The 25,406-nt window shown below is 40.8% G+C and overlaps 1 protein-coding gene across 15 annotated transcripts in view; it reads right to left on the reverse strand.

The window, feature by feature from the left end:
- Positions 1-25,406, reverse strand: part of Kif1b (kinesin family member 1B) — a 145,809-nt gene that overhangs the window by 43,646 nt on the left and 76,757 nt on the right. For 10 of the 15 annotated variants that reach the window (XM_052717438.1, XM_052717444.1, XM_052717440.1 and 7 more), the window contains 5 exons: positions 12,861-12,954; positions 11,333-11,481; positions 7,861-8,039; positions 6,739-6,876; positions 4,965-5,213 (listed from right to left, as the gene is read on the reverse strand). In XM_052717438.1, the coding sequence (XP_052573398.1) occupies positions 4,965-5,213; positions 6,739-6,876; positions 7,861-8,039; positions 11,333-11,481; positions 12,861-12,954 (809 nt within the window). Of the gene's footprint in view, positions 1-4,964; positions 5,214-6,738; positions 6,877-7,860; positions 8,040-11,332; positions 11,482-12,860; positions 12,955-20,192; positions 25,089-25,406 lie in introns of those variants that run through there. The other 5 variants (XM_052717448.1, XM_052717447.1, XM_052717449.1 and 2 more) reach the window with 2 other exon arrangements.

Here is a 25,406-nt window from a genome sequence, read left to right on the forward strand (position 1 = left end):
GAGGGGATGACATTCCCATGGAGTGTGGAGGATAGACAACAACTGTGAAGAGTCTCTTCTCTCTTTCCACCATGTGGGTTTCATGGATCAAAGTCAGGCAGTCAGGCTTGGTGGTAAGTGCCTCTACCCACTGAACCATCTCACCTGCCTCTGTTCATTTTTTTTAAAGCACTTGTTCTAATGATTGAAAAGAAAGTGGAATCTAGTTCCTACTGTTACTCCTGTCTTCTCACTTGGTATATGCTGATCTTTGTACATAAAACAAAAGACAAAGAGTAAATATTACACCAGTACACTAAACATAACTAAACTTGATGCACAGGACTGTTTGCTACATTTCCTGTTTACATTACAAAGAGACAAGAATGAAGGAATGGATACTCAGAATTTCAACTCAAAACAATAAAAGAGATTATGAAAATAGGTAAAAAAAATTACATCAATAACATTTAAGAACATAAATGAAGTACAAATGAAAAGCAAACAAAAATAACTGCAAATGAACAGGAAACTGTATCATGATGTCTAATTCCCTTTCAGTCTGCTCCAAAGTAAGGGAAGGAATATTAACACAGAGGATTAAACTTTTGTTGAACAGAAACTTATAAATGAAAATGTAATCTAAAAAGGATTACCAGTAGGATCAAACACCACTACCATGACTAAGAATTTGGCATATGGAACCAAATGGCTAATTTTACTTCCAAAGTCAGCACACACACAGACTATACTCCTGCCTAAATGGCATTCCAGGCAGACCGGCCCGCCTTCAATGCCTGGACCATTAAGAGCCATCCCATGTTTCTTCCTGTAGTCCTCTCTGCATTTATCCTCCACCCCATGCTTTGATTTCACATCCTTAGGTCTTACTGTAAGTGCTACTTTCACAACAGGTCCTCCCAACATACGACTCGAGTGGCACACACACAATTCTTTCGTTGTGGCTGTAATTTGCATTTCTGTGCTTATTGCTTAGTGCCTTCATCACTCACCAGACTCTAAGACTACGGGTCAGGAAGCATATCTGGTTTTGCTCACCTATCTGCAGAGGTGTGGCTTACAGTACACTCAATAAAGTAGAGTACATACTACATAGAAGTAGAAAACTTTTCAGAAAAAATGGGTCGTACCGGGGCGGAAAAATAAGCCATCTAACTTTTCACTAGTTTGACTTTTCAAATGTAAACTTAGGATGGATATTGACTCCATAGAAAACTTAGAGGTTCCTGTCACTACTTAATTTTACTATGTTAAGTATAATTATTAGCAAAAAATAAAAACCACTGTAGTGCATGTGTTCTTTAGGACCTTGTGCATGTTTTTCAGGACTTGCCATGTTAAGTTAGACACTGTACTGCTAAGCAAGAAATACTAGTTTTTAAAAACATATATTCACAGGCATATCATCATAAAATAATGCTGGATTGTACATTAGAGGTGAGATCCCTTCTGCCCATGGCAAAGGTTTTTCTAAACACAGAAGCACTGGAGGCATTATTGTACACTTCCATTTTTAGCAGTCTATGGCAAGGCAGAAGTATTGGCTCTGTGATACATGGATGCATTCACTAGACAGTTCTTTGTCATGTTATCAGAATATAGCCGTATAAACGTTCTCCTTGGAAGCTTTTAAACTAGAATTTCATGACTACCTCTGTATTGAATGTCCTTATACTTTGACCTAGCAGACTGAAGGAGAACAGGGATGAGAAGGGAGAAGATGTAAAAGACACATTAGCAGAAAATGATGTGAAGCTACATCAGTAAGAGAAACTATTTGTCAACATAAAGAAAATCAGCATAATTATGGTGATACTTACAGAAAGCATGTCAGTTTAGGTACTTGAGAAAGGTCACAGAATAACCATCTTTTGCCCCTTTTAGCCCAGAAGACTAACTTATATATTTTACATTTCATCCCAAGTTATGATGATGGTTCATAACATCCCAACATGCCGTAAGAGAATAGCTAAAGGGACAAGCTCTTTTATTCTTGATACAAAGATTCACCAGAGGCAGCCATGGCCAAGAAACAAACCTATAAATGGAATTCAAAGGAAACATGCAAATTTTTACAAGTGAGTTATATTTATAATTATGTGCCAATAGGGAAATCTAACACCATGAATTATAAAAACAGGAAAGGAGTTAGAACTCTGACACGTCCTATCACCACTGCTCAACTGGGTGATGCTGCTCTTTGGGACAAATGTGGCTGAGGGCGAAACTGGAGCTACTCTTCACTTTAATGACTGCTATGATTTCACCTTCTCCCAGTATCTTTTTTGGTTGGTGATAGGATTTGAACCCAGGGAAATAACCACTGAGTTCTGCCCAGTTCATCACCAACACCTCAGCCCCCTTCTTGTAAGGCAGTGTTAGTTCTAGAACCCAGTAATCCAAACAAATGAAAACATCAACTCCTGAGCCTATAGCTCCACAAATATTCTATATGAAAATCAGTGTAGAGTTAACTGCATTATATTTATTCTTATACATAACAAAAGGAATAAAACTAGAAAAAAAAGTACATGTCTTCCTTAACCCAGTGAGTGTCTACATTAAAATGAAAGGATTCTGATTCACTCTTTCAGAAAACCAACTTAAGATACAAATACTCCTAAGCAGAAGTCTTTTTTTTTTTTTGTCTTTTCTTCTTCTTTTTTCTTTTGGAGACAGGGTCTCACTATGTAGCCCTGGCTCTCCTGGAATTCACTATGTATATCTGGTTGGCCTTGAACTCACAAAGATCTGCCCACCTCTGCCATGTATCACTATGCCTGGCTCCTAAGCAGAAGTCTTAATGGCTACATTCATTTTGCTAGTATAGATAACAGAATATAAAAGATGAAGGGAAAGAAAGGATTTTTTTTTGTTGTTTTTCAACACAGAGTTTCTCTGTGTAGCTTTTAGAGCCTGTCCTGGAACTCGCTCTGTAGACCAGGCTAGCCTTGAACTCACAGAGATTCACCTGCCTCTGCCTCACAAGTGCTGGGATTAAGGGCGTGTGCGCCACCACCGCCTGGCAAGAAAGGATTTTTTAAGGTTCTTTTTTCCTAAGACATTAGTTGCTTGTCCTAAGTTAGTGACAGAGATGCCCAGGACTCAAGGTTCCTCCTGACAACTGTGTCAAAATTCTCTTCACCAGGCCACGTGAGATGAAGTTGCCTACTCCTCACAGTGTGATGCTGTAGAGCACAGTGTGATGCTGTAGATACAGGAGTTGTAGGCAAATGACTAAGTTAATGATCAAGATCTGATTCTACTGCCAACCTTCTTAGACTAGAACGGAAATGTACTGAGGGATACAGAAATCCAGAAGATAAATAAAGCACTCGGGGGCTGGAGAGATGGCTCAGAGGTTAAGAGCACTGGCTGTTCTTCCAGAGGTCCTGAGTTCAATTCCCAGCAACCACATGGTGGCTCACAGCCATTTACAATGAGATCTGGTGCCCTCTTCTGGCCTGCAGGCTGAACACTCACTGTATACATGATAAATAAATAAATCTTTAAAAAAAATAAAATAAAAATAAAGCACTCTTTGTACATACTGTTCTCATTTTAATATAAATTGGCTTCTCTAAAATCCTAACACTGGCAATACACCATAAGCAAACAATACTCATGACTATATAATCTCATCACATTTGTTCATGGAGAATCTGTATTGTAAAATTCAGACTGCCATATTAATTTAGGTTTCATTTCTATCTAAAAGCTTTTCTTTCTGCTCTTACTATTATCTTCTACAATAAGTTATGAGTTCCCACTAGGGGTCCAAATCATATGACAACTAAGTCTTAACCCTATGTCTCTATTGTCTCAGAAGATGAGTAACTAGTGCTTACCCACTGAACAGTGGTCGGTTAATGCATAATTACACCTTACTCTTTTGGTTTCTGGTTGGTTGGTTTTTTTTCCAGACAGGGTTTCTTTGCGTAGCTTTGGCTGTCCTAGAACTAGCTCTGTAGACCAGGCCAGCCTCTGCCTCCTGAGTGCTGGCTGGGATTAAAGGTGTGCACCACTACTGCCTGGCTTTGTTTCTGTTTTTTGAGACAGGGTCTCATGTGTCCCGAGTTAGCTTCAAACTCTCTATGTAGCTAAGTATAACCCTGAACTCTAATCTTCCTGTCCCACCCCCAAGTGCTGGGATTGCAGCGTGTACTATCATACCCAGCTTAAAGCAATGATCATTCTACTAGCAAACCTAAAACTACTTCATTATGAAGAAAAGATGTGGACAACAGAAACATCAGCAACCTATGCATCTCTGACAGAGGGGTATGTACACCAAGAGCCGGAGGCAATGACTCAGCTTGGGACCTCGAGGTCAAACAGTTTCATGTACTACAAAAAATAGTGATGGTGACAACAGATAACTTTCTGAGATTCATGATTATAAACCCTACAAGTTATTTCTGGCAGAAACTCCAGACCTGTAGATAGGTTCAGAAACCAGATACAGCAAGACAGCCATTGTTGACAAAGGAGAGCTAGGCACTCCTGGCTCTTTTACAGGACTAAGTCCACTGCAGTCCTCTTATTTCTGAGGAGACACCACGGATTCTTTAGGCTAACCTCAGGCTTTCTCTGCTCCTGCTCATTTTATCCCCATATGTTTCACTAACCACATTTCTTCAGAGATGAAGCATCTAGACCACAGGACCATTTGTTGAACCCATTACATCAGAGTCTTAACTAATTACTGGGCAATTTAGGTCAAGCAGTCCTCCAGGTAGTCTTCAGAAGATGCTGTATAGTGTACTAAGTAGACTGTGACCCACAGACAATGCCTGTGCTTAGTTTCTAGCCACATTGGCCTTCGCAGACCTCTAAGCACTGGAAGACTCAGAAGGACTGTTCATGAAATAAGTGGCTAAAGCAAGATTACCCAAAATTGCACAAAGAGGCATTTAGAACAAGAGCTGGTCCCTTTTTGCCTTTCTCACAATAACCTCACCAACCTTCCTACTAAAATGAACCAAGGGGATCGGTCGTAAAATGGGTCATGCCCATCACTGAAGAGATCTGATCCCTCTTCCGTCCCTGCGTCAGAGCCGGTGTCATCCACGAATGCCTCATCATCAAAATCCTCCATGTCATCCTGCTGTTCGTCAGCCAGTTCAGTGATGTCGGAATCGGCCGTGGAAAAAGTGGGGGAGGGTGTGCGGTCGGCAAGGCGCTCATTCACACAGCCGTGGAAAATGGGGGAGCTAGACACCAGGTAAGACGCCAATTAACACAGGCAAGGAGAGAGGAATAGTTGGTTAAACAGGACGCTCAGGTGCCAACAGGACAGAATCCACTGACAGAATCAACATGGTAAAAGCAAATAGAAGAGCAAAAGGGAAAACCGAGCATAAACTGCATGGCTCAGGTAAAGGAAACAGGGCAGGTTGAAAAGATCTATCAGGACAGAGCCTCAGAATAAGAAAAGCAAAGAGCATCCATGAATAGACCACTCAGGTAAATAATAGACTGCAAAATGTTGATGTTCTCCAGTTTACACAAAAGATCGGCATCCTGTCCTCTAAGAGCTACTCATTAGAGAGAAAGAGAGAGAGAGAGAGAGAGAGAGAGAGAGAGAGAGAGAGAGAGAAATAATGAGGTTTTAAGTGAATTCTATTGTCAGCTCAGAGCAGAAAACCAGATGGATGGAACTGTGTATACCAAAGCAGCACATGCTGGAGTGAGACACGTTTGGCCAATCCACCTCTGCAAAGCCTAGTCTACTGTCAGGAGTGGAGTGGAAAAGGTTGACTTCAATAAAATACTATACTTCAGGAACTCTGTTCAGTCAGTTCCTTTACATACCATCACAGGGCATTAAAGAGTAACTCAAACTCGGACACTAGTAAGCTCAGGCTTCACTGGGGCTGGAGAGCTGGCTCAGTGCTTAAGAGCACCAGCTGCTCGTGCAGAGGACCAGGATTTGGTTCCCAGCACTCACATGGTAGCTCACAACCAGTTCAGTTCCAGGGGATCCAATGCCCTCTTTTGTCCTAGATGGGCATCAGATATGCATATGGTACATAGGCATACATTCAGGCAAAATACCCACACACATAAAAATAAAATCTTTTTAAAAATTTTACATTTCCCTCTTTTTACATTTCTAAACCTCTTGAGAACTAAGCTCCAAACTCACCAAGGCACTTTTATTTTCATAAAATGTTGAGAGTGATGTACTCATAAAAGAAACTGAAGAGTCCTACCATGGTGTGCAATTAACTTGCCCTGGGCAATGACTAAAGCAAGACAAACTTCTTAAAAAAAAGAAAAGAAAAAGGACCAATCAGATTATGGAGTAACCACAGTCTGATAATATACACTGTGATTTCTATTTAAACTGTACAGGATTCATATAAGTTGTCTTTTTCTTCTCAGTCTACCTTGATCAACTATAAAACGTTTTGTAAGTTGAGAGTCCAAGATGACTGTCAAATACTTTGGCTAAAAGTCTGACAAAGCAATATGCATACTATGTGAAACTTAAGTAGACATATTAAATAATACAATGGTTCTGAGTGAATAAGATTAGAGAGGCGGTGGTTTTTTTATTTGTTGTTTTTTCCTTCTAGTGCTGGGAATTGAACCTGGGACATCCTAGGTTGAGCTACAACCCCCGCCTGAGAAGGATTATGTAATCCTTCTCCCTGCCCCATATTCTCTACCAACATTAAAAAAAAATTAAAGTACTTGTTATTATTTTCGAAAGACAACGAAGTCATTACATACCTTCCCACAAGTTTGAACCAGTGGAACCGATCGTAGAATGGATCACTGCCAGTCATGGTTGTTTCGCTTTCGTCCTGGGCACTGGAGGCCATCTCACCTGCCCTGTCATACATCTCCCGCATTAAATCCAGTCTCTGCCTATTTAGCAAATACAGGGCACACTGAGTTAAGATCATGAGACTGCATTAAAACTTTGCTTTGGAAACTTCTTGCATGCAAGACATTTTTAGGAAGCCATTTCTATCATTGAATGCTATTAAAAACAGGCACTGCCAAAAGACCAGAAACCAAAACACTCGTGTGAGGAGAAAGAGAAGCCACCAAAGTAAAAAAAAAAATGGCCTATATAGTCAGGTCTTTTCGGAAGTGTGTGTGTGTGTGTGTGTGTGTGTGTGTGTGTGTGAGAGAGAGAGAGAGAGAGAGAGAGAGAGAGAGAGAGAGAGAGAGGGAGAGAGGGAGAGGGAGAGGGAGAGGGAGAGGGAGAGGGAGAGGGAGAGGGAGAGGGAGAGGGAGAGAAAGAGATCTAATTTGACTAAACTTACAGTCATGGAAGAAATGTAGTTCAATGGTGTTTGACATCACAAATTTAACTACATAGTGGGAATTATTTTGTCATACTAGATGTAAAAGAAATGAGATGGTCACTCCCTTGTTTATTAAAAATTACCATGAGGCCCAGGACTAAAGTAAGAGGATCTAAGAAATAAATTCAGAATTGGCTCATTTAAAATTTAAGAGGGCTTATGAAAGTAAATCTGAAAATCAACAAATGTCAAAGTTGTCTGAGAAATGAGTTTCATTGATTTGAGAAAAAAAATGGATGGATGATAATATTGGTGACTGATCACAGTACTTAGAAACCACAAAGGAGAAACTGACATCATCTTCAGAAAGAGGTGAGTATAAGGGAACACACTTAAGCAATTCACTTTTTTTTTTTTCCCTCAAGACAGAGTTTCTCTGTGCAGCCCTGGCTTTCCTAGAATTTGCTCTATACATCAGGCTGGCCCTAAACTCAGAGATCCACCTGTCTCTGCCTCCTGAGTGCTGGGAATAAAGGCATGCAGTACCACACCTGGATATTTTCTTTTAAAAAATAGTCTTTTAGGAATATTTTCCTACTTGAGTTTGTCCAAAGACCAATAATGTGTTGCTCCATTCTTCAGATCCTGGACTTCCACTGCCACCACTGTACGAGGGAAAGGTCTGTCCTCATGAGTTTTTTCCATCTCCGTGGGAAGTAATTCAGGAGGCAAAGGGGAGTAGAGCGTGTCAGTCAGCAGGACAAACTGAAACTGTACCTGGAGCGAGAGAATAAAGATGGACAAGTGTGCACATCACTATTCAGCAGGTACGATTCAGCGACAAGGCTCTAGAGCATCACTAAGGGAAAGAGTCCAATAGAGAGCACACGTTTAATAAACAGCTGTGGCTAGCTGAAAACCTGGCCCTACATTTTAAACTCAGGGAACAATCTTAATTTTAAACTAAGTTATTTACAAACTGTGTTTTCCTGAAGTGGTAATTTTTTCCCCCACGAGCTAAAACCTCAGTAAATATGTTTCAGTGGGACAGTGAAGACTCCTGTGGAACATAACCAAGAGACAAAGGAGGACACAGTCATTTGCTAATGAGAGAGGATGCACATGCAGCTTTTTAAATGCAGAGGATAACTATTACTCTTAAAAGCATTTACTACAGCGTAAGTATTGTGACTGTATCATATCATTTACTTCTTGCTATACTACCTTGTATTTTTACCAACAAACACTAGTTAAGCAACAGGTACGGCAATAAGAAATATATAGTTCCTGACTAGTTCACTCACTGAAGAGAATGGTTAAAAAATAATTACAAAGTGTTTCTGAGATCATGCGTGAAGATGACACCTACCCCAGTTCACAGATATAAGACACTCCCCTAGAAGAAGATAATGAATTTTCCAGTTAGGTAGTCTGCATTTCTTACACTATACAATACGGTCCCCAGCTGTTGAGTAGTGACACGCACAGAAGAATCAAAGACTCCATGTGAAAATTTAATGACAGTATTTGGGCGTTGGAGTTTTAGCTCAGGTAGAGTGCTTCTCAGGAAACACAAGGCCTTGTGTTCAGTCACCAACAGCAGTTTGGGTCATTCAGCGTGTCTAGGCACTGTTAGCAGACTTCTGTATGCACCCATTCTCTCGTCTCCCATCTCCCCAGTGGCAGCTTCTGCTGCAACCCAAGTTTGTAGATGAGGCAATAGAGCTACGCAATTATTAGGTCAACTCCTGCTGGATTAAACTCTGGCTGTCTCAGCGCAGAGCACATACACTTGTCTGCCAATCAGTGCCTCTCAGGCCTCTCAGGAGAGAAGCAAATTGGTGACAAAGGGGCATAGAGGTCTCAGAGTTACAAGCTAAAGTTAGAGAACTGAAAGAAAACCAAGGAGTGTGGTGGTATTTTACTTGTACTGAAATGTGATTTTAATTGTATGTTAATAAATAAAGTTGCCTGGGGGTCAGAGCTATTAGAGCCATAGCAAGTGCGTGGCGGTGGCGCAAGCCTTTAAGGACCTGGAGGGCGGTACATACAGGCAGTGACGAGGCAGTCACATGTTTGGGTTTACAACCAATGAGAAGGCAGAACAGTTAGAGTATACAAAGACATACACACAGGAAGTAGGTCCCTTTTCGGAGAGCTCTCTTGGCTGAAGAGGATCCCTGAATCAGGAAGGGTGAGGCTCTTAGCTCTGACCTCTTGGCTTTCTTCTCTGAATCGGCTCTGTGTTTCTTATTTAATAAGACCGTTGGTTACATCTACATTTACAATGGCGCCCAACGTGGGGCAAGAGTTTCCACCTAAAACCTGAGAAAAAGAATTCTAAAACGGAGCTAAAAACAGTTCCTAGTTGTCTCTTTCAAGTTAGCGGCAGCCTGCCGGTTTGAGCTACTGGCGGGTTCCTAGCGTGCGTACATGCTCGACCTGCAGTATGGTGGGAATGAGGCCTTTGCAAGTGGCACATTAAGCTGTGTGGTGGATTTAGCCTTTGCTAGTACAAAAAAAAAAAAAAAGAGGTTTCTGGGCTACACGCTGCTTTGATAGAAGCATAGACTCACTATTTCTGAGAGCTGATGGCTCCCAGAGCTGGCAGAAAACGTATCACCGCCATGTTGGGAAGCTGAAGTGGGCAGAGCCAGCAGCGCCAGCACCGTTTCAGGCTTAGAAGGCTACAGTTCAAAGCAATAGGCTCAAGCTAATATAAAAAAATAAGCCACGTAAAGATGGCTACCACACAGAGAATCTGGATTATGTTCTCTTTGATATTCGTAACTAAAGAAAAACATTTGATTACAAAAGCTGTTGAGTTATGCCAAAATGTATATTTTAAAGGTACCTTGACTTCAAAATTTGGATATAAGGATATGTTGCTTTGGAAAGGAGGCTCTGCTTTTGTTTCCACAGAAAGCCAGAGGCTATGGATTTGTTCCAGATTAAGACACATCAGGTTTGACCAGCCAAGACCACCTGAAAGGTCTCCGATGACACCATGGCCCAGATGATCCAACATCCAGAACCGTTTCAAGGCAACTGGCTCAGACGATACACCCTCATGGACTACTCCATAACCCTAAAATATTCTTTGTGTCCCCATAAGATACAGCGCCCCCCTCCAGCAGGAAGTAGTAAGAGAAGCTACGCCCAAATTCCCAAATATACCAAGCTGACTTTGGAGATGTGTAAAGGTTAAAACCTTCCTTTTTAAGAAAAGAAAAGGGGAAGTGCTGTGGGATGGTCTGTATGTCAAATGTGTTGCTAATTGGTCAATGAATAAATCACTGATTGGTCAGTGGCCAGGCAGGAAGTATAGGCGGGACTAACAGAGAGGAGAATGGAGAGAACAGGAAGCTGGGTGAGAGAGACACTGCCAGCCGCCATCAGGACAAGGAAGATGTAAAGTACCGGTAAGCCACAAGCCACGTGGCAAGGTATAGATTAATAGAAATGGATTAATTTAAGCTGTAAGAACAGTTAGCAAGAAGCCTGCCACGGCCATACAGTTTGTAACCAATATAAGTCTCTGTGTTTATTTGGTTGGGTCTGAATGGCTGTGGGACTGGCGGGTGTCAGAGATTTGTCCTGACTGTGGGCCAGGCAGGAAAACTCAACCTACAAAGGGGCAAGAGAGATGGCTCAGAGGTTAAGAGCACTGACTGCTCTTCCAGAAGACCTGGGTTCAATTCCCAACACCCACATGGTGGCTCACAACTGTCTCTAACTACATTTCCAGGGGACCTGTGACACCCTTACACAGGCATACACACAGGCAAAACACGAATGCACAATTAAAAAAAAAAAAAAAGAAAACCAAGATTTTTTTTCCCCAGAAATCCAACAGAAGCATTTATCTTATTTAAAAGCCTCCGATTTGTAAAACGAGCCAGAAAGCACTACTGTAAATTTTTCATTACTGCCCATGTTGTGCTGGCACATATATGGAATGAAGCCATTTCATGGCACAGAACAGCTGAGTTCTCCCAAGTGAAAGGTCAATTTAAGGCTATTAATTTAATTGAAGTCAACCCACTCTGCCTCCAGATCATCTTCCATACCTTCTTCTTCAGCTCCACACTGATGGCGTTGGCCTCCTTCAGGTATACTGCATTGCCCCAGAGTAAGTCCCTTAATGAGGTAAACTGGTGAGACTTCCATTTCCGGAAGGCCCACTGGGCCAACTCAAACTCATGCTGTGTCCAAGGAACTGAAAGAGCAGAGGAAGCACATGTGACAGTGACGTCATAGCCATGACAACCTTCATCCCTCCTGTACGGTATATATACTTCGGAAAAACCGACCATCAAAAGAATATGGCTTTGGGTCACTTGGTTTGTTTGAGACAGGGTCTCATGCAGCCCAGGCTGGCTTCTAATCTGCTATGTACTCAAGACTGGCCTTGAACTCCTCATCCTCCTGCTCAACCTTCCAAGTGTTGGGATCACACACATCTCTCTTATTCAAAAAACAAACTTTGTTATATTTATTTATTGTAAACTTTCCACTGTAGTTATTTATTTAGTGGAGGAGGGAGCATGTGCCATTGCTGCATGTAGAGGCTCAAATACAACTTGTATGAGTCGTCAGGCAGTGGCAGCTCACACCTTTATCTCAGCAATCAGAAGGCAGCAGCAGGTGGATCTCTGAGTTCGAGGGCAGCCAGGGCTACACAGAGAAACCCTGTTTTGAAAACCAAACAAACAAAAACAACTTTTAAGAGTCAGCTTTCTGCTTTAACAATGTAGGTTCCAGAGATCAAACTTAGCATACCAGGCTTAGCAAAAAGCAACCTTACCTGATGTGCCATCTTGTCAGCCCCCTTTTCCTTTCCCTTTTTTTTTTTTAATATAATTCTAATGTGTAGGTACAATTTTTTAAGTTCCTGGTCTTTCTTTACTATACTGTACACTTTCATACCTCAAAAATAACTAACAACAAAAGGCCTCAAATGAGGTAAGAAGTTCTGGAAAATTAAGATAGGCAAGCATGACTAGACAATACAATCAGCCATCTGACAGGAATAAGTCAGCCTTAGTGGCTCATTCCTACAATCCCAGCAAATTTGGGACGCAGTGGCAGGATTTTAGTTCAAGGCCAGTCTACAACAGTGTCAGGCCAGTCAATGTCACATGGCTACCTGGCAAGATTTTGTCATAATGAAACCAATCTACCAGCAATGGGCTTTGAGTACACCAATTACGTTCCAAGATCCTCAGCAAGGAATCTCTGATGGGAACTAGAAAATTGAACAAACTATGTAAGCAATGATTAAGCTCTATATTTACATGAGACTGACCCAGGAAGTTCAAACATGCAGTGTTGAGAGTTGGTCTATGTGAAGTTCCCAAAAGATTATATGCCGATAGTCCTAGAAACCTTAGAAGTTGTATGAACACTGTCAGTCCTCCGCCACCCTACAGAACGCAGCCTAGTGTGGCAGCACTGGGCATCTTGTAACAGACTCAGTACAAGGTCAACACATAGAAGGCAAACCCGAGGAACCCAGCTTTAGGGCAGGCTAAAGGACTGACTTGATAACACTGGTCAAAAAAGACAAAAGGCAGAGTTTCAAGCCCTAGCTCTCACCTTCCTCCTCCTCCTCCTCTTCTTCAGTTGTTTCTGCAGCCAGAGAACGAGTCTCAACCTGCTTCTGCAAGGCCTGCAATTTACTCTCATAGTCCTGAATGAAAAGAAAGGAGATAAATGTAGAGGAGGGAGGAAATACGAAGGAAAGGAAAAAATGGAAGGAACCAACAGCAAAGGACAAACACACGAAGCGGGTGGAGACAGTATCTTAAACACCAAGAGTTCCACAGAAAGATTAAAGTCACCAGTACCTCCTGAGGTCCCAATCTTCTAACTATTCAAACGGGAAGATAATTAAGACTATAGATTTTGAAGCTCCTTGTGGCTGAAAATTAAAAGCCCACAGTACTACTGAACTGAAACAGTTGTTATTCAAGAGAAATTTTATTTTAAATATATACTAGCATATGAATTAAAATGAGTACAATACAAATCAGATTTATCTCCTATTTCTCCACCTATTACATGTATTCTCTTTTCTCATTTAAGGATTTATTATAATTGTTTAAATTATGTGTCTATGAGTGGGATTGTGCATGTGTGAGTGCAGGAGCCTGAAAGAGTCAGAATAGGGTGTTGGATCCCAAGGAGCCAGAGTTACAGGAAGCTGTGAGCAGTCACCTGGTGTGGGTGCTGGGAACTGAGCTCACATCCTCTTCAAGAGCAGTACATGCTCTTAACTGCTGAGACATTTCTACAGCCCTGCTCCATGTATTTTCAGTACAAGTAGTATCTCAAAGCGGCCAATGTTTATTGAATGATGGGGAAAAACATTCCTGTTCTTTTTTTAAACTAAGATTTATTATAGATAGATATATAGATCTATAGATATAGCCAGGTGGTGGTGGCACATGCCTTTAATCCCAGCACTCGGGAGGCAGAGGTAGGCGGATCTCTGTGATTTCAAGGCCAGCCTGGGCTACAGAGTGAGTTCCAGGAAAGGCGCCAAAGCTACACAGAGAAACTCTGTCTTGAAAAACAAAAAACAAACAAACAAACCCAAAACCAAACCAAAACAAAAAAAAAATCTTAGTATATGATCTTACTAAACAGCTGGAGAAGTATCAACAGAAAAACATTCAAAAGGCCTCTTAAATGGAATTATACTAATCAAATGGCACTCCTTGGTGAGTATGCATGCACATCCATGTTTCTGTATGTGTGTTCAGGTGTGCACATATATGTAGAAGTTAAAGGTACCTTCTTTATTGCTTTCTCCACTTTTTTAAATTTTAAAATTTTATTAATTCATTTGCTTCTCTCTCTCTCTCTCTCTCTCTCTCTCTCTCTCTCAAATTTATTATGTATACAGTATTCTGTCTGCATGTATGCCTGCAGGCCAGAAGAGGACACCAAATCTCATTACAGATGGTTGTGAGCCACCATGTAGTTGCTGGGAACTGAACTCAGGACCTTTGGAAGAACAAGCAGTGCTCTTAACCTCTGAGCCACCTCTCCAGCCCTATTTACTTATTTCTTATAGTGTGTGTGTGAGTGTGGGCACATACATGTGCTGCAGCGAGGTGGTGAAGTGACAATTTTTAGGAGTTGGTCCTCTCCTTTTACCATGTGGGTTCCTCAGATGGAACTCAGTCAGCAGGCTTGGCATTTGGCATTAGCTGCCTCTACCTGCTGAGCCATCTTACCAGCCCATAAGAAAAAGATTTTTAACAAGTCATAACCAATTCAATGTATAAATGTTGACTGAATCTCAGATTAAAACACATGTCTTTCTTTCTTTCTTTTTTCTTTTTTTGGTTTTTCAAGACAGGGTTTCTCTGTGTAGCCCTGGCTGTCCTGGAATTTGTTTTATAGACCAGGCTGGCCTCGAACTCACAGAGATCTGCCTGCCTCTGCCTCCCAAGTGCTGGGATTAAAGGTGTGCACCACTACTACCTGTCTATAACACATATTCTTCTAAAATCTGTATTTTTAAGATAAATAAGAAGAGATTACTTGTTTATTTTTTTGTTTGTTTTTTTGAGTCTGGGTTTCTCTTATATAATAGCACTGGCTCTCCCAGAACTTGATTTGTAGACCAGGCTGGCCACAAACTCAGAGAGATCCGCCTGCTTCTGCCTCCCGAGTGCTGGGGTTAAAGACGTGTACCACCACACCTGGCTAAAAAGAGATTTAAGTGGATATATATTACATGATGTAGAGCTGGCATTAAATTTCTTGAAGGATAATCACATTAATAGGAAAGCCTTGATTTTAGGAGATATAAACACAGAACCATTTAGGAGCCAACTATCATTATATCTCCAACCTTCAAACTAATCAGAAAGATGAATAATCAGGGGGCTAGTGAGATGGTTCAGGGGTTAAGAGCACTTGCTCTCTTTCAGAGCACCTGGGTTCAATTCCCAGCACTCACATCAGGTGGCTCAAAACCACCTTGTAACTCCAGCTCCAGGAGATTCAATGCCTCCGGCCTTGGCAGGCACTAAGGTGCACATAAACTAATGAAGGCACATCGCATACACATAAATAAAAAAAGAATAAATCTTAAAAAAATAAAGTTCATTGTACCATTTTTCAGCTTCTCTGTAGTCTTGAAAATGTGCGTTGGGTAGTCATTAAGTATTTTCCCCTTACAACCTGCTTATAATATGGGATTCTTCCAGCAAAAAGAGAAATGCCTGCTGTTTCATCTAAAAATCACCAGGTAGAAAAACCATCAACATTTCCCAGCCTGGTCTACAGAGAAACCCTGTCTTGAAAAAAAAAAAAAGATTTATTTATTATGTATACAGTGTTCTGCCTGCATGTATGCCTGCAGGCCAGAAGAGGGCATCAGATCTCATATAGATGGTTGTGAGTCACCATGTGGTTGCTGGGAATGAACTCAGGACCTCTTGAAAAGCAGCCAGCAGCCAGTGCTCTTTACCACTGAGCCACCTCTCCAGCCCCCACCTTGGGGAATTCTTAAAGAATAAGTCTATCAGTTGGTCAAACTACCAATCAGGACAAAGTCTAGATTCTGCCAGCTAAGGTGTGAGGATGGCTTTCTCTAGAAGCTCTCGCCAGGCTTCAGTGGGAATAAAAGATCTCTCATCACACTCAGGATGGAGGGAAAAAACCAACCTCCAACTAAATTTTGATCAGAATTTGGTAGTTCAAATAGCAGAATCATTTTTTAAATTGAGCCCTTTCCCAAACCTGGCTGTTCATGAGCTCCCAAGGATATTAGTGTATCACAAGGGGTGTGTGTGTGTACTTGCACACGTGTGCATGAGCATGCACATGTATGTGCATGTGCCCTCAGAGGCCAGATGGTGGCACTAGCTACAGTTACAGGCGATTGCGAGCTGTCTGACATGGGTGCTAGAAATCCAACTCCAGTCCTCTATAATGGCAGCAAGCTCTCTTAATCTCTAAGCCATCTCTCCAACCTCTAGACAAATATATTCTGTGTTCCTACTAAGTACCTGATGCTACAGATATAGAGGTTAGTAAGAAAAAGGTCCCATATGCGAGGGGTGAAGAGGTGGTAACCAGTAAACATGGTACACACTCTAACTTTGGTAGAGAGGAGTATTCTAAAGAATATAAACAAGGTAGAAGATAGATGAAGGACTACCGGGGAGAAGAAAAGGAATGAGAGGAATACTTTTCGGTAGGTGGTAGGGAAAGAGAAACAAAACTGACATCAGCCATGAGATAGGAGAGGTTGCTTTCATTCCGAGAAGCACCTCTTATGACCTTTTACAGTATCCTACATTTTTCTCTCTTGACCTGCCACACAGTACTGAAATACCAGTGTGGCTATCTGTCCAGTGGCCGCTTCTCCACAATTCTGAATTTCACAAGTACAGGCACCCTACTGTCATTTACCATCCAAGCATCTGGCCACATCTCTCTCTTCCAGACAGAAACAGTCATGTTTAGAACAAAAGGACTCAAAAATTACCGTCTTTTAGATCAAGGACCAGCACATTATGGCCTATTGGCTAGATCAAGACACCTAACCACATAGTCAACAAAGTTTAAAGTACTAGTAAAGACTGAGAGTATACTTCAGTGGTAGAACACTTGCCTAGCACCTACAAAGCCCCATCTGGTTGCATCCCCAACACCAATTTTAAAGTGTTACTCTCTGGCTGTTTACAGGAAAATGATTTCCAATCCCGGCTCTACCTCAACAGTTTTGGATTTCAAAGGTGCTTGCTTAAGGGATCAGACAACACCTAGGTACTCTGGATGCAAATAATCAAGTCTCAATGCCAGCCCTAGTCAATCATTAATTATGGAGGTGGACCCATCAAACTATGTTCTCACAAGACCTCTAGGATACTGTGACTCTGCACTTGAGAACAACTGCTCTGAGTCCTGTGTATACAGATGGCTGGGAAACGAACACAACAGATAAGGCCCATATTCTATTAGCTTACATTTGCACGGAAGAACCAAGCAAGTGCGGAGACAGGATAACCACAGGTTGTAATTCTCAAAAAATCATTTCTCTCTTTTGAGACAGGGTCTCACTATGTAACTCTGGCTGTCCTGGGATTCAGTATGTAGCCCAAGTTGGCCTTGAACTTATTGAGATCAGTCCACCTCTGCCTCCTGAGTGCTAGGATTAAGTGTGTGCCACCATGCCTGACTAGGGTGGGCTAGGGTAGGAAGAATGCCACAGAAGCAGAGATTTGGAAGAGATAAGCATGACAGGAAACAAGTTTCTGTCATGAGGACGTGTAACTGAGGAGGAATAAAAGGCCAGAGCTATCTGCACTGTGATACTGTCAAGACATGAATTCAGAGGTGGGCAAACAGCTACAATATGTAAAACCTTGTCAACAACACTAAAACTCAGGTTTGGAAGTACAATGGGAAGTCCATGAGGTCACTGAGAGGAAGTAACTTGGATCAAAAAGATGACTCTGGTTACTGTATGGGCAATGGATGACACAAGTCAGGCTACTAGGTGAGAAGCGATGGTGACAGTTTGGTATCTCTAAGATGACAATTTAGACAAAATCAAAGTCACTACCCTGAGTTTATGGATAGGCCGTTTTTAACAATCAGAAACTTGGCTTCAAATGACAAGATATAATCAGCAAGGAATCAGAGAAAGGGAGATATCCATATCCCAGGTGACACCTCACACCTTGTCAACATTTAAATGTGCCCCTCATCAGGAGAAGACAATCTCAGACGTATGTGTGCTCCCTAGGGGCCCAACAATTTCTTTAACACAACAGTTAAAAAACTTTTTTAGATTTATTTACTTTATGTATATGAATGTTTTGCCTGTCTGTTGGATTCCTGGAACTGGAATTGGGGTTATGGATGGTTGTGAGCCACCATGTGGATGTTGGGATTTGAACCTGGGTCCTCTGCAAGAGCAACAAGTGCTCTTAACCACAGAACCATTCTTGCCAGCCTTCTACAATTCCCCCTGCCCCCTTTTTTTTGAGAGACAGGTCCAGGAGATCTCCCTGTGTCAGTTTCCTCAGTGTTGAGATGACAGGAGAGAGCCCCCATGTCCAGCCTAAGACATTGTTTCTACTATCAAAATAGCTCCCGTCTTCTCTCACTCTTCATCTCCCTCTTGGCACTGCTAGAGAAGCACTCCTCCTCACCGGAATCAAGTAGCACCTTCCCAACTGGCCCACATGGTTCTGAATTTGCCTGCCTACAATCCACCTTATATATCAGTCTTTCTCAGCCTTCCTAATGTGACCCTTTAATCCAGTTCCTCACATTGTGGTGACCCCTACCTCCAACCATAAAATTACTCTGTTGCTATTTCATAACTGTATTTGTTACTGTTGTGAATCATAATGTAAACATCTGATATTCAGGATATCTCATCTGCAACCCCTGTGAAAAGGCCATTTGACCCCACAGGTTGAGAATCATTGCTCTCTACTGTGACCACATTGAGCTTTCTAACAAGGTGGACCTAATAAAGGAATCTCCATGTTGACACTGGATTAGTAGTTTCTCACACCATAGTCTGGTCCAGCTTGTTACCTCCAGTGTCCTTCCTTGTCTTTTGCCCACCACAACAGATATGGCTTTCTGGCTATCCCCAGTAATTCACATTTCCCCAATGCTGACCTGGTCTCTTCCACTCTGATGCTTCCCTCCCTTATTCTTTTTATTTTGGAAAATTATTGGTTATACTGTGGGACTTGCCCTTGGCTTAAAGCTTTCTTCCCCCACAAACCTCATCTCCCACTAGTCTCTGGATGTGACTCTGCCCACACAACCATTACTGCATATATCATACCGCACTAGGACACTAGTGAGTGGTCTTGGAAACTCCACTAGTTTCTCCCAGAGCAGAAGGGAAAGATATGAGATCTGGTACAGAACAAGTCAAGCTTTGCATCTCTCATAAAGCACAATATTTCATATTAAGAACTCACGCATATCAGTTGCATATGTTGTATTTTGTTTTGTTTTGTTTTGTTTTTCGAGACAAGGTCTCTCTGGATCTCACTCTGTAGACCAGGCTGGCCTCGAACTCACAGAGATTCGTCTGGCTCTGCCTCCCCAGTGCTGGGATTAAAGGCCACCGCCACCCGGCCAGCACATGTTGTATTCTGATTTGTAATACACACTGTGTTATTTTCCAATTTGAAAAATTCGCTAGGTCCAAATTCTTTTAAAGTCTTATTTTTAACAAGACCAGTGGCCCATTAAAAAAAAAACAAAAATCGGGGCTGGGGATTTAGCTCAGTGGTAGAATGCTTGCCTAGCAAGCACAAGGCCCTGGGTTCCTCAGCTCCAGAAAAACAAAACAAAACAAAAATCAAAATTCTGCTTTGTCCTATTTCATCTTTAGCAAACTAACAATAATCTGAGTGGAGAAAAGCAGAGGTTAAAGGGGAGAGAAAGGGTACATCACTTAAAAGAATTTCAAATCATGATATGTAATGAAGAAAAATGGAAAAGTTTAATGTTAACTGAAATCAAAAAGTATTAATCTTACTCATATATGAAGAGATTTTATTTAAAGTTCTCATGTAAGACCGAATTATTTGTTTTCTTATCATTTTGTGGCACCAGAGAATGAACCCAGGGCTTTGTGTGATAGGTTAAGTGCTAGCATACCACTTAGCTATATCCTGTGGCACCCAATTTTGTAAAATTGAAAAGGACATTAAATGCAAAAGCTTGAAAATAATGAAGTCCATACAAAAAATTATATATTTATATATAATAATTATAATTATATATATATGTATATATATATATGATATTTGGCATACGACTATCTTCAGATGACAAGGCAGTAAATATGGGTCAAGAGCAGACTGATTAATTAGCAGAGTCTTGTTTCACTTCCCTCCTCCACATAGAGATAAATCACACTTCAAAGAGCATTTCAACTTTTATTTAATGAGGACTTTATTTTCTTAATATTACAAACTAACTCTCCCTTTCTGAAAGGCAGGTCTTACACTCAATCTTCAAGCATTGTTTTAAGAAATTGAGAAGAAAACCACAGTTCATCAACAAGAAGATTCACAACTTCTTTTTACAGTAATAATAAGAAAAACAACACATTTCACAACCTAAAGTGGACCAAACTAAGTTTACCTAGAGCAGATTTTAAAATCTGGGGAAGATGATATCAACCAGTTATGAGAATTGTTTGTAATGAATTTGTCTGTAACAATACAGAACACATGCTTGCTTTGCACTGAACCTAAGCCTCCTTCATCAAGGTACACAGACCACAGGAAGCTTCCCCTCTTCTCAGGCTTCTGTGTAAAACATTAAGGCAAGTCAACAAAGGACCAATAAGGCACCAGATACAGCAGCTGACCTTGGGAAGCCTGTGTAACTTCCTGTAATCTGGTAGCATTTAAAAATTTAGGCATTGGTGTGGCAAAGTCAGTGCTTTGTTTTCAGTATCTTATACCTAAAGCACAAAAGGTCACTTCAAGTCACTTCAATGTAATAAACAACTTGCTGTACTAAAAGAATCAGAAGCAAGAATAAAGGCCCTTTGGTTTAAATTTATTAACCAGATTTTCTAACTGTCCGTAGAGTTACATTCTGGTCTGGAAAATTCAGTCTCAGTAATGCCAGATCATTATATAATTTCCCAAGCATAAACACTTTTCCCCATTTAACGATGACAACACCTAGGAATATTTTCACAATAAAATAATGCTTTAATGAAGGCAATTTCTCTTTGGTCTTGTTTAATTTAAGCTGAGGGAGAGATACCACCATAAAAAAACAAAAACAAACTGAGCCTGGTGACACACACCTCTAACTCCAGCAACTGGGGGAGCTGAGGCAGGAGGAGGACTTCAAGTTTGAAGCCAACATGGGCAAATCAATGAGACTCTGTCTTAACAGAGTAATAAGGGCCCATAAAAGCATGATGGTGCTATATACTTGTTCAGTGACTCAATCAAGCAATTTTGTGCAGAAGTTTTCTAAGGTAAATACTCTGAGATGCATGAAAGGACATCGCTAGCAGTCAAACCTTAGTTCATTTCTTTCCTAGTCACCTAGAAAATTAAGGGCTTTTTTAGATGTCTGATCAGTAATATGAGGATACTTAGATTAGCAGGTGAAGAACAAAGCTAATTCTTTGGACTATCCCTGTGGGCATACGAGCACCCACATCTGTACATGATAATGTTACAGAACTCCTCATTCCAACGTCAACAGTAGGAAGTTAACTCGCTCTAGTACTTAGTAGTAAAGGGAGTGTTTTATCTATAACTAAAAGTCAAACTATATTAATCAGAAATATGCTATTTCAAGTTTTTTTTGGTAGAGTTAGAACCTAAGTAATTAGTACTTTTTATTTTAAAAAATGAAATTCTTGACAAAAAAACCAAAGTCAGTATAATTATGTGTGGAAAGGAAAGACAACATAGATGCATTGAAGTGACTGACTTGAAGTAGCCTACCAAGAGTACATTCAAAACAAATGGCACAGATTGTCATCTCAAGGAAGTCAACACATAGCAAGTATCATTCACCCAAGTTGAATCTGCCATACAAACTTACACTGAAGACTAGAACTGTTCTAGCTATGAAAGCAAAAATATCTCCCCAAATTTCCTTTTTTAGGAAAAAAAAAAGTTGGAAGCAACTTTCTGAGCATTAAGACATTTTCTTAGAAGAGAGGGGGTGGAAAAAAGCCCACTACAATAAAAACTAATGTGCTCTACTAAAGCATAGCACTCACACACAACCCCCCCCAAAAAAAAAAAAAATCAGTACATAATGCCAGTCTAGAAGGCCTCCTTGAGTGCTATGCTCTTGGCTGCAAGTTCTCATGCCATGGGGAGACAGATGTTCGGCAGATGATTGGGTGTGACTTAGGAAACTTCAACACTGTCTAGTCTGGTGATCTCTAGCTCTTCATGCTGACTCTTAGGAAAGCTTCTGACAAGTGCAAGAGATCAAGACGTTTATAGAAAGCCATTCTTTTCTTCCATTAAAATCCACTGTTTCTTTTTCTTTCTTTTTTATTTAAAGAGAGTTCTCCATTGAGGCAAATGCAGCCACAACATGGTGAAGTGAGGTATTGATAGTGACTGTTCATCAAGACTTATCTTTCCTTGCTTGGGCATCTGTGAGCATTACTACTGTTGGCCAAAGAACAGGTTACTATATATATATATATATCTCATCTCCAGACTCAACCACAGTTAAGTTTTATTATCTCATCAGCTAGTGGGAAAAGGCAATGAAGAGGTGAGTATCAGCCTTCCTCCCATGTCCCATCTCCTTCTCTCTCAGATGATCTTCTTAGAAATATAAAGATATTGCTGGAAGCACACGAAAGTTTTGTTGATTTTTCTGTTGCCATAGTTTTAGCAAATATAGTTCATTCTATGTGTGAGATAGTAAATTTCAAAATGCAAATCAAATAGAAACCCAGAGAATGCCAATTTAAAGATTTTAGAGTTATGACAACTTTTGTATATATTCTGATACACGAAAATTACTGAGTCAGGGTCCAGCAATGGTGGCACATGCCTTTAATCCCAGCACACGGGGAAGCAGAGGCAGACAGATCTCTGTGAGTTTGAGGACAGACTGGTCTACAGAGCAACTCCCAGGACAGCCAGGACTACACACAGAAGCCCTGTCTTGGAGAAAAAAAAAAAAAAAAAAAAAAAGATACTGAATCAGTTCCTTAAAAATATAGAATAAGATGATGACGTCTAAGATGGGAGACTGTGCAGGACAAAATGTGTCTGAAGATCTTGGGTCTGAGCTTGTAAAAGTGCCAACTATATTTAATGAAAAGAATAGACATCGAGTGTAATCTAAAGCTGTGTCCACACAGTTGCATGTTATTTTTAAGCCACTTTCTCATGTTTATAGGGAATAAGAGGCACTTATTCTATATATCAAGTTCCTCTTTTGAGTGTTTGTTTGCATAAACTAAGTGGCAGGTCTTTTGGGATATCAAATCAATTTCTAAGTACTATTAAAAAAATAACAAAACTTACACCAAAACAAGACAAACCAGTGTAAGTGCATTAATAATCTAGGCACCATGGAGGAAAGCATCAGAAAAATATAGAGCCTAGATGTTTTATACCAAATTTCAGAACCTGCCCTCTGATAATACATAAGCAAAAGGGAGGTGTCAATACATTTACCAGTGTTGTACATTTTAACAATAAAAAGCAGTTAGTATTTGTAGGAACACAACATTAAAATCATGATGCACCAACACAATCCATGAGCTAAAGTTAACACTGCCTGTTTGCTTTGCTACAATTTCAAGTTTGTCCAGTAATTTACTTATACTGTGGTTTCTCGACCAGCTTTGAGATTGGGTGCTGAGAACTGTCTTCTCATCCTTGGAGGTGTCACAAACTGGCTACAGTGGTTGGACCTGTCAGTCTGCTTCTGACAGCAATTGGCTGTACCACCCTCTAACTGACCTCCAGTGTTAGAATTACAGTAAGACTGACGGTGCTGGTGAATATGACGCTTGGCCTGGAAAGTTTGCAGATCAGCGGTGGGGTGACCACTGTGGGAGTTTAATGACTCTGAGGAGGCAGTTGCCTGGCAGCGCATATTTTTCGGTTGGCCATTATTGAGAGAATTGCTTCTCCAACGTAGCTGAGGTGGTGGTTGTTGATTGTTAATATGCTGTTTGCTAACTTGGATATGATCTTGACTTCTTATACCCTGGGAACCCCATGCTGACTGGGGATCTTTAGAAGCCGCTCTACCAACTTTTTCTTGGCTTTCTTCTTTAAATCCTTTTCTTCCTTCTTCATCTTTTGGAATTCTCAGCTCAATAACCTCATCTTCTGTTATAATAATATGCGTCCCAGGACTCCAAGAATTTCTGTGTTTAGGATTGCTCTTAAAGGGAAAGCGGGGCTTCCGGTTCTCAGGAGGGATGAACCTATGGGGTACATTCTGCCGACGTAGCTGCTTTGTTATCTCCTGCTGTTGCAGGTTCTTAAAACGTATTTGCTCTTGCCTCATCCAACGTAGACGTCCACGTCTAAAAGCTGGATCACCATTCATCAGCTGGGAAACACGTTCTTCTTTGCCAAGTTCTCCACTTTCTCCTTTATTGACATCTTTATCAGAGATGCTATTAGCACCAGCACCAAGGGGCTCTTTTGTTTTGTGATTTCCTTGGTTTTTCTGTTCCTGAGATCCAATCAATGGCAAGACTTTCTCCATTTTGAGCATTTTATTTCTTAAGACTTTGATCTCTTCATCTTTCATATTATTTTGCTTTTTGACTTCTTGCAAAATATCTTCCAGCTTGTCTATGTGAACCTTGAGGTCATCTACATCTGTTCCACCTTTTCCAGTGGCCATCATATCTTCTATCTTCTCATCCCCTACTCCAACAGTGTCCCAGACATCCCTGGCCACTGCCCTCCAAGAGTCTCGCTCATTGGGGTCTTTCTTCCCATACATGGCACAAAGCTCTTTCATCTTAACAATGGCCAACGCTTCAATCTCCTGCCGACTGTGTCTAAAATCATTGAGGGCAACCTCATAGCAAATCTCTTTAACAGCCTGAATTTTAAGATCTGAGATGGTGACCCACTTGGAATCTTTACTCAGGCGCCTTCTTTGAGGGATTTGATACATTTTAATTGGTTCTCGTTTCTTTCCACTGCTGGGAAGGCCACACTTTTTAACAATGGTTTGTAACTTGCTAGGAGGTAGCTTTTCTCTCAGAGAAGTAATCAGTTTCCAGCTCTCTTCACAGGACCTCTTGTCAGAATCGTCCCCGCTATCAGAATCCGCGTCCTTTGGGAAAACAAAATAAAAAAATGGCCCCCAAATAACCAAAATTAAAATGTAAAAAAGGAAAATCAAATTGAAGAAAAAGCAAGCAAAATGCCTTAACCAAATTTAAAAAACAAAACAAAATACTAGAAATCAAATAAAAACAAAAAGCAAAAGCAAAAACAAAATCTAGATGGGGAAGTCTACTAAGACTTATGCATATGTGGATTACTATTAATATAAATGTGTGTGTAGTCCTGATCCAAATTTCTACTTCCTGAGGTAAATAAACCATACTTCTTGGAGGGCTGATATTCTCTCACTCTAGTCATAGGAACT

This window comes from Peromyscus californicus, unplaced genomic scaffold (assembly GCF_007827085.1).
Source record: "Peromyscus californicus insignis strain IS unplaced genomic scaffold, ASM782708v3 Scaffold_5__1_contigs__length_169319896, whole genome shotgun sequence".
Lineage (NCBI taxonomy): Eukaryota > Metazoa > Chordata > Mammalia > Rodentia > Cricetidae > Peromyscus > Peromyscus californicus.